Source organism: Salvia hispanica, chromosome 1 (genome assembly GCF_023119035.1).
Source record: "Salvia hispanica cultivar TCC Black 2014 chromosome 1, UniMelb_Shisp_WGS_1.0, whole genome shotgun sequence".
NCBI lineage: Eukaryota > Viridiplantae > Streptophyta > Magnoliopsida > Lamiales > Lamiaceae > Salvia > Salvia hispanica.
The window spans coordinates 44322230-44331827 of NC_062965.1; the positions used below are offsets into that span (position 1 = coordinate 44322230).

General features: G+C 36.0%; 2 protein-coding genes across 2 annotated transcripts; both read left to right on the forward strand.

The window, feature by feature from the left end:
* Positions 1–954: 954 nt before the first annotated feature.
* LOC125201653 (methylecgonone reductase-like) lies at positions 955–3308 on the forward strand. The gene is made up of 4 exons (XM_048099855.1): positions 955–1325; positions 2068–2302; positions 2467–2646; positions 2871–3308. The coding sequence occupies exons 1-4, from the start codon at positions 1006–1008 to the stop codon at positions 3093–3095; spliced, it is 960 nt and encodes a 319-aa protein (XP_047955812.1). The 5' UTR covers positions 955–1005; the 3' UTR covers positions 3096–3308.
* A 308-nt stretch (positions 3309–3616) lies between these two features.
* LOC125212953 (tRNA (guanine-N(7)-)-methyltransferase non-catalytic subunit wdr4-like) lies at positions 3617–7008 on the forward strand. Its single transcript, XM_048113267.1, has 10 exons — positions 3617–3855; positions 3961–4119; positions 4224–4407; positions 4647–4703; positions 4803–4873; positions 5555–5633; positions 5725–5784; positions 5935–6038; positions 6130–6190; positions 6426–7008. Exons 1-10 carry the CDS (start codon positions 3722–3724, stop codon positions 6813–6815), a joined length of 1299 nt encoding a protein of 432 aa, XP_047969224.1. The 5' UTR covers positions 3617–3721; the 3' UTR covers positions 6816–7008.
* Positions 7009–9598: the final 2590 nt, after the last annotated feature.

Sequence of the window (9598 nt, forward strand, 5' to 3'; positions counted from 1 at the left end):
AAATCAAATTTCTCCATCTCCAAATTCCATCCGTCGCCCATCTCTTCTCCACCCATCTCCTCCGACCTCCAATCGTGCTCCACAGTCCAAATCCGACGCCGGCGCCCCTTCACCCGACTCCCCTCCACTCCAGCCGTGCTCCAAACCCGACGCCGACGCCCTCCACCCGAGTCTTCACGCCGGCGCCCTCCACCCGACAACTCGTCTCCTTCCAGCCATCCTTATTTTCTAAATTATCCGATAGAATATTTGAAACTTGGAAGATACTACTCCATTAAAGAGTGAACACTTGGTTTGAAATTTTATTTTGGTTGTATTTGTTGTTATGACTTAAATATTCACATTTTATTGGTTGATGGATGCTAATTTTGGTTGATGGATGTTAATTATGTTAGGGTTTGATGATTTCTTTTCTTTTTCGGTTTTTTCGGTTTTTCCATACAATTTCGGTTTTTCGGTTTTTGGTTGAAATTCAAAACAATTTCGGTTTTTCGGTTTAATTCGGGTTTTTAAGTTCGGTTTTCGATTTTTCGGTTTTCGGCTTTACGGTTTTCGGTTTCGGTTCGGTTTTAGTTTTACCCTAAATTCGGTTTTTCGGGTTCGGTTCGGTTTGGGCGAAAAACCGAACCGAAACCCGAATGCACACCCCTACTACTATACTACTATGGAAAGTATTAAAATGACAAAATGAGGCTATTATGGAACAAAAGGTGTGTATAATAATACAAAAAGAACGTGATTTTGTTCGAATAATATGAATCAATTTAAATTTTATATAATCAAATTTTATCTTATTAATAATATACCATAATTCTTATAATTTTGTGCATATACGAAAGCAAAATCAAATTTATTTTTTGGAATAAAAATTAATTTTGATGTTAGTAATACCTTTCGATTAGTGAATGTCTGATCGAGTTGGTGATTGGTATCCACGTCATTGCAAAGTTTATAATCTCTCAAAATGGATAACACCGATATTTTACCAAATCTCGAGCAGCAGATATGAACAGCTTACAAATGATCCCAGAAATATTGTTGAATTCAGGCCACAAGATGCCGGTGATAGGCCTCGGATCTGCGTCATTCCCTCCGCTTCCGCAGGAGCAGCTCGTGCCTCTGCTCGTCGATGCCATCGCCGCCGGGTACCGCCACCTCGACACGGCGGCGCTTTATCGCACCGAGGAAAGCGTCGGCGGCGCCGTGTCGGAGTCGTTGCTGAGCGGCCTCGTCAAGAGCCGCGACGAATTTTTCATCACAACCAAGCTGCAGATGACAGACACGCATCGCGATCGAGTCCTCCCCGCCCTCCGAGAATCTCTTCGGTAATTTTTAAAATTAGGAATTCGTTTTTTGAACTTTTTTTTTTCAAATCATTAAGAAAAAACATCAACTGATCTGTAATCTCATGCGGAAGTTAGCAACTCGTGATTATGTACTAGTAGTAGTTGATTAAGTATTGATTCTTTTGAAATTAGGATTTAGGAATTGAAACTGATAGTTAAAGTAGGGGTGTGTTAAAATGACAACACCTCTTAAGATAATACCATACCACCATTCCTAACCAATCATTTGTACATGTGGCAATCATAGAAAATGCTCAAGAGTAAATTTTCTCGGTCAGCAATATCCAATACGCTAGACAACAATTTTTTTCGCCCAGCAATATTCAATACGTTAGACAACAATCTATAGTCTAGCGTTTATACTATTGTTGTGTAGAGTTTATAATATTGCTGCATACGTGGTGTTACAATATCATGTTAAGATGTGTTGTCATTTTAACATTTAAAGTATGTTAATCTATAGTTAGAATTTGTTAAGATGTGTTGTCATTTTAACATTTAAAGTATGTTAATCTATAGTTAGAATTTATTAATTCATTATTTAGATTCGATATGCACTTAAATTAGTGAGAATTTAATGTTTCATGATTACAGTTCAATTATCTATAAGATTAATTTAATGATCTAGAATTAGGATTTGATAATTAATTGACTTAAATATTAAATGATACTCCTACTAGTAATCTATTAGATTGATTTGATGTTTTTTTTTTGTTAACAGGAAGTTGGGGTTGGACTATGTTGACCTATATTTGATACATTGGCCAGTAAGCATGAAGATAGAGAGTACTAATAATTCAACTATAATAGTGAATTTTGAAATGAAAGAAATTTGGGAGGAAATGGAGAAGTGCTGCAGAATGGGTTTAGCTAAATCTATTGGTGTTAGTAACTTTAGCACTACTAAACTCTCTGCTCTCCTCCAAATCGCCACTATCCAACCTGCTGTTAACCAGGTAATTAAACATAAAATGAATATTCAATTTTGTATCCTTGCTTTAGTACTCAATCCTGCAAAAAAGTATCCATGTTTCAACTTTGGCTTAAAAATTGGATCAGTAAAAAACTCCAAACTTGGATATAACGTTTTATTAAATGGTCTTGTATTGTTTTATTTCAGGTTGAAATGAATGTTGGGTGGCAGCAACAAAAAATGTTGGAATATTGCAAAGAGAAAGGGATCCATGTTAGTGCATATTCTCCACTTGGTGCACGTGGTTCGTCATGGGGTAGCAATGCAGTCATGGAGAATTCAATCCTTGACCACATTGCAGCTTCCATGAACAAGACAATTCCACAGGTACAAACATCTATTTACCACAAATTATCAATGATTAGAGCTCTCAAAACTAGCCCGTCACAACAAGAAAGCGTAGTTCGGATGGGCCGAGGACCACCAATAACTTTGATAAACTATTAACCCAATTTTCTTCGGCTAATGTTGCAATTGTAGAGCTTTGTGAAATTGCAAAAGTTACGTAAACAACGTGCTGTGTTTGCGTTTTGTGTTTGTGCTACGTGTAGGTGGCACTGAGATGGATATATGAGCAAGGCGCGAGCATGATCGTCAAGAGCTTCAATCGCGAGAGAATGAGAGAAAATCTTCAAGTTTTTGATTGGAAGCTGAGAGATGAAGATGGTGAGAAAATAAAGGAGATCCCACAAAACAGGGTTGTTAAGGGGGTGGAGTTTGTTGGTCCAGATGTTGAAAACAAATCAGTAGAAGAGCTTTGGGATGGAGAAATATGAAAGCCTAATAATGGCCACCTGTGCCTTATCGAGTTGATGCCTCAGGAGACTGAAATTCCACTCATTGTACAAAAAGCAAGCCATCACACTAAATATTAATAAAAAGACTATATTCCAAAAGTGATCATGTATATTTGGCAAAAAGAAAATTAGTCTTGCACATTAAATGTAAGATCTTCTGGTCCTAAATAAAATGTTATGGTTCATATTTAACGAGTATAAAATTATTTTATTTTAAGAATCTCATTTATATGGAAACAAAATTATTAACTCGAAAGTGGTAGAGTACTCTCTAAGACATTTTAAAGCTTAAATTCGTATGCTAAACACATAACTATTTTTATTTTGTAATGATATAAATATTATTTAATTAGTATAAATTTGAATGTATAAAGTAAATTAAAAATGTATGCATTGGAAAGTGTTAGACTAGTAGTATAAATTTTATACAAGGGTCGAACATGGTGATTTATTTTATTCATAACAAAAGGGCCTTACATATGTAATCCAATTAACTCAAGCCCAGACCAAATAGTGGGCGGGACGAGTTTGAACTGGATTTCTCGGCGCCCAAATCCAAAACCCTAGAGAAACCTCCATCACTCTCTGAACGGAAATCGAAGAACATGGAGGAACACGACATCGATGAAAGCGAGCAGAAGCTTGAAGCGGAGGTAGCTCCGGCGTTAATTGCGGTCCATCCCAATCAAAAATTCGTATCCGTCGCCGTGGGCTTGGATCTACGTGTTTTCAATTTCCAGTAAGAAAAGGAGCAAGTTTTAATTCTATGTTTAGTGCTTAATTCGTCGCATTTTAGATTGAGACACATGTTAAGTATATGCTAATGTCGTAATTTCTAATGCAGACATGGTTCTGCAGCTCAATTATTGGATGAAACCGGGGGGCACAAAGACTCTATTCGCTCCATCCGATACAGTAAAAGCGGGAAGCTTTTTGTGTCGGGTGGAGATGACAAGCTTGTGAAAGTTTGGGATACTAATTCTTGGCGCTGTGTTTATTCAGTGTAAGCAGTTTAGTAAATTCAAAAAGTTTTCTCTGATCATTCTGAAAGATATAGTAGTAGTTTGCTGAATGTTGTTGGAATTGTTTCTGTTGTGATGGGGGCAGAGTTTCGGAGAAGCGAGTGACCTCTCTTGCAGTAAGTGGTGATGATAAGTTTGTGACTTTTGCGGATAAGTTTGGTGTCGTTTATGTCGTCGATATAGGAGATTATAATGAAGAGAATCTAGCTCCGGTTGATAAGAAGGCAGTCTCAATCCTTTCACATTATTGTAGCATTATTACCCGATTGGTACGTTGTTTTGCATCTTAGCTATGTGTACCCTTCATCTTTTTGTTCTCATGATATGTATGATTGTATAATGGCTCAAGTGATTTCCAACTGTTTTTATAACAATACATTCATACATCGACATGAATGTATGTTGTTTAATTGTTCTCTCTTGTCTCTTGTTGCCTTGAGCCACTTATCTTACTCTGAGCTATATTATATCTATGATGGAGTTTACATTTAATACAATCATTTTGCAGGATTTTTCACCAGATGGGCAGTATATTATTAGTGCTGATCGTGACTTCAAAATTCGTGTAAGAATGATTTTCTACGTATTATTGATTCAATGGTTTGGAATTTGGATGTGTCCCGCTATTTCTTCGGCATTAACACCTTATTGTATCTGGTTGCAGGTAACTAACTTTTCCAAAGAGTGCTTAAAAGGAGCTCATGAGATACAATGTTTTTGCCTTGGTCATACTGAGTAAGTTCTTTTCCATGCCTGTTTGCTGGGATGTGCATTATTGGATTATGTTCATTGTTAATGGTGACAAATATAGCTGTCAACATAATTAGTTAATACAATGGAAGTTCGATGTCTCTGCAGCAACAATATGGGAAAATAGCCTGAGATTGTTGAGTATCATAAAACTTTACGTATAAACTTGGTCATGAAAACATAATATTGCATAGAGAAGAGAACTTCATCAAGTTCAGTATAGTCGTAACCTGTAGGCAATTTTCGGCATCAGATTTGCAGGCAATCATTGAATGATCTCACTGATGTATTATTGTTCATTTCGTTCAATTAAGTTCAGTTCTGATACTTTATGTTATAGTTTGGACATGATACAAGTGATGTGCAAGTTTGTGCAAGTTGTTGCTTAGGTTGTTGTAGAACCATGTCTTCTTAATTGTAACAAATGGTAGACTAGAGGTCATGATAACAAGCTTACTTTTCTCACGATGTCTACTTGTTGGGTGTTCCATTGTTGGAGCCGATGAACATGCTCAAAATATTCACCGACGGCAGAAAATGAATCCTCTCAGTTACCTTTTGTCGATTGACTTTCAAATGATTGCAACCTATTTTTTCAGCACGTTAGTGATACATTGATGGTGCTTACTGTTATTAAAACCCTCATTCGTTTATGGCCATTGCCAGGTTTGTTTCCTGCCTTGCATTTTTCAGTAGTCGGGATCATGCACAAGGCCTATTAGTCTCTGGCAGTGGTGATTCAACAGTGAGTTTTTAGAATTTCTGAAGTTAATATGGATGATAATTATAGCAACCGCTCACTTTTCCCGGCTAACCTAGTTCCTTTTATTTTGGAGGTTCGACTGTGGGATTATGCCTCTGGTTCTCTGCTGGATACATGTGAGCTTGGAACTAAGGTAGGATGGCAGTTTAAACTTCCCTTCCTGTGTTTATACCTTTATTACTATCTTTAGACCATTTGAAGGAGTATTCTCCTCTTCCATTATTTCACCCATTCTTAAAATAATATTTAACCTAGCATCTAGTAACCCTCTTTATTCCTGAAGGCAGGACTTTTAAATTCTAATCTAAAGGAAGAGGAGGTGTTACCCGCTGTAACCGATCTCTGCGAAACTTCTGATGGCTCGCTAGTTGCCGCTGCTATTCAGAGGTATGCACTAGCTTACATTTGTTCTTAACTCAACTCTCTTTAGAGATTTCCACTTGGAATTCTTACTAAAGAGCCAATATTATTTATTTAGCTTGCAAGGGATAATGCTGTTAAGATGCAACTTTTCTGCGAGGAGTCTCACCATTGCAAAAGTGAGTATTCTCAAACATCAGCTGAAAGATAAAAGATATGACACTAAAGACAATTTTGGATTGATCATTAGTGATACATTGGTTGAGTATTAGTCTAGATATTGCTATTCTGAGTTTCATGACTTCCGAAGATACAATCTGAACAAAGGTTTTGAGTGCTGTATATTCGAAGAAGCTCACAACGCTATCCAGTAATCCTCATCTGTTCTTATACCCTTCTCTATGTGTGCTGCAGGTGGTCTCTGTTGCAGGAGAGACATTCATTCCCACAAGTATTGCTGCTGCCTCTTCAGTCCCATTGTTGTGGATGGTCATGGGTGCCTCCAGCTTAAGTGCTACTGATTCTGCACTCTTAGCTCGTGTCAGAGTTGTTTCTGGTTTTGGTACTGACCATTCAGAATCTGTTGTTCCTGAGTCATTGGTAATAGAAGATAAAGAGATACCCGGGGGAGAGCCCCTACTTCAAGCGTTGCAAGGAAAATTGACAATAGGTGAAGAAGCATTCTCAACAGCTGCTGAAGCAGTCAAAACAGCAATGCGCAATTTGCTGATCAAGAAACAATATTCAGCAGAGAGACGGGATTTCAGAAAACGGGGACGAAATGATAAGAAGAATCAAGCATAGTCAAGTTTCTCACTGCCCTCTCATGGATTTTCATGGTAATGTTATTGAATCCATTGATTAAGTGTTATGGAATCGATGTTTATGATTCTGTAGCATGCCCTAAATCTTGCAGAGTTAGAATATTTAAAAAATTGCCAGTTAAGATACAAATTGGAGTTTTGAAGGTAATTGAAATAAGTTATATGCAGCTCAATGTTGTTATCCTTCTCCATTTGCTTTTATATCATATGTTTATCTTTACATAATTTTCACAATTTGTGATTTAGAGGAAGGGAGACTTCGGTGCCGTTCGGTTGCTTTCACATTATGATACAGAGGAAGATTGAATCTTGGATAAAAAGAAATTATTTTATTTGTGCATATGAATACAGAGTCTAATTATATGCAGATTCACGCCTTATTGTAGAACCGCAAATCTTGACCAAATTAGGGTTTTAGATCTAATTTTTTTGAATGAGATGCGCAAATGTAAAAATTATTTTCGTCTTCATCATGAGTCTATTTTACTTCAGCTCAGGGCAAATAAGTCAAAACAAATTAGGATGATTTAACTTTATTCTAGAATATACTTTCTTTTTGGTAGGTTTTTACTTAATTTCAATAGGATTATTACTTCATTTCTGAAGGCGGTTTCGCCCTCGCGTACCGTTCTCTCTCTCTGCAATGTCTATCACCGCTGCCATGACACTGGCAACAAAATGGAATGATAGCCGATTTAACTTTATTCTAGAATATACTTTCTTTTTGGTAGGTTTTTACTTCATTTCAATAGGATTATTACTTCATTTCTAAAGGCGGTTTCGCCCTCGCGTACCGTTCTTTCTCTCTACAATGACTATCACCGCTGCCATGACGCTGGCAACAAAATGGAATGATAGCCTAATTGAATGGTGTAATAAGCACATGGAATGATGTACTAATAAACTGTTTGAATAAAGTACGCGTATAAGCATTTGAAGTCCTATTGAATGAAGTAAAAACTTTGTCCAATGAATATTAATGTTTTGGAATGGAGTAATACACCTACTGGAATGAATTGTATTTTTTAAAGTAAAAACTCAGTTCAATTAATTCGAATGAAGCATGTGTTGAATCATTTCAAGGTATTACGTACTGGAATAAAGTAATAAATCTACTACAATGAAGTAAAATGGGCTTGTGATGAAGACCGAAATAATTTACATATAAGCGCATCTCAACAAAAAATTAGATCTATTTCGGTCTTTAAAATTAGTTCGACATTGATCACAACTCTATGGATAATATTTATGCTTTATGCAAATATCCCTATTTCTTTCTCTCTCTTCATCATTACAAGTCAGCACAACATTTTTATATTCATTGAACTACAAAAATGGCCCAAGAACTATGAGTTTATCTCGTCAATAGTCCATTGACTTTAAAAATACATCTGTCATCTTGACATTTTCCACCAGAAATGCCCTTTTGAGCTGCTTGGAAATTTTGTATTTTCACATTTTTAACTGTTTTAATATGATATTATTTCAATGATATACTAAATCTAATATTATTTCAAATTTATATTTTCTTCCCTTTGCCATCCTTCACTTTGTTTCTTTATTTCAATATTAGATTTAATTTTATAAAATTAAATTTAAAATTTAGATTTGAATATTAATAAATGATTTTAATTATAAAATTATTAGTTTATGTAATGAAAATTATTTTATATTTCAAATTTTGATTTGATGTAGCTGTACAATTATTTTCTTTTTAAAACTGATTTTTTCTAAGAAAATAGATTTATTAGGAACTAATTTTATTTTATCTTTCTCATCTCAATCCCCAAATTTGCCCCAATTAACTCTTCCTTCTTCACTTGTTCCTTGTTGCAATCCGAAAATTCACCCAATTTACAGAGCTCATATTCGCCAAAGATGATGTTCAATTCATACCGCTGCATGTTGAGAAGTCTTTCATGGATGGAAATCGAAAATTATATATTAGGTCGAATTTTGCGTTGATTTAAGCATTTACAGAGCTTAAATTTTGATAGCTCAAATTTGGATCCTGAATATTTACGCCATACTTGGTATGGTGGAATGGAATGACATTCCTACCTCCATTCCATTCCTTTGCTTAATATATTTTGCTCCTAGGAATAACCATTCCCTTTGGAATCACCATTCCATTCCACATGGGAATAGTAATTCCATCCATTTAGCTAAGGAATGACCATTCCATTCCATTTCATATTCATTTCTTCTTTGTTGATTTTGCGATGAACAACGCGAACGAAAAAGAAATAGACACAATGATTCTACGTGGTTCGACGTAAGTCTACATCCACGGAAGAACGAGCACTCAATATTATTTCGGGTTTAGTGAATACAACTTGCTACACTTGGAATCAAGAATTACAAAGAAGAAAAATGGAACAAGCAATCTGCAATTGCGAGCTGATGGCTTCGCAGCTGGTGATGAACTCTCAAGGATCAAATTTCAGCTGATCTTATTTTTCTCTCTCTCGTAACCTTCTGCCTCTTCTTCTTCCCCTTTTTGTTTTAATTGAGCAACCAGATCCCCAAACTACTTCCTTGAGATCAACGGTCTGTATTCAGGATTATCTCTCCGTAAATCTCAGTCGTTGGATCGACTCATCCAGCTCAACTAATCTAGTTGACCGTTGAAGATAGAAACGTGTTTCTCAACAGCACGACTTCTTCCTTCGCGGTCTCAGGCTCGAATAATTTTGAGGCCACCAAACTTAACATTCTTATTTTAAAATTTAATAAAATTATATAAATATTATTTCATTTATA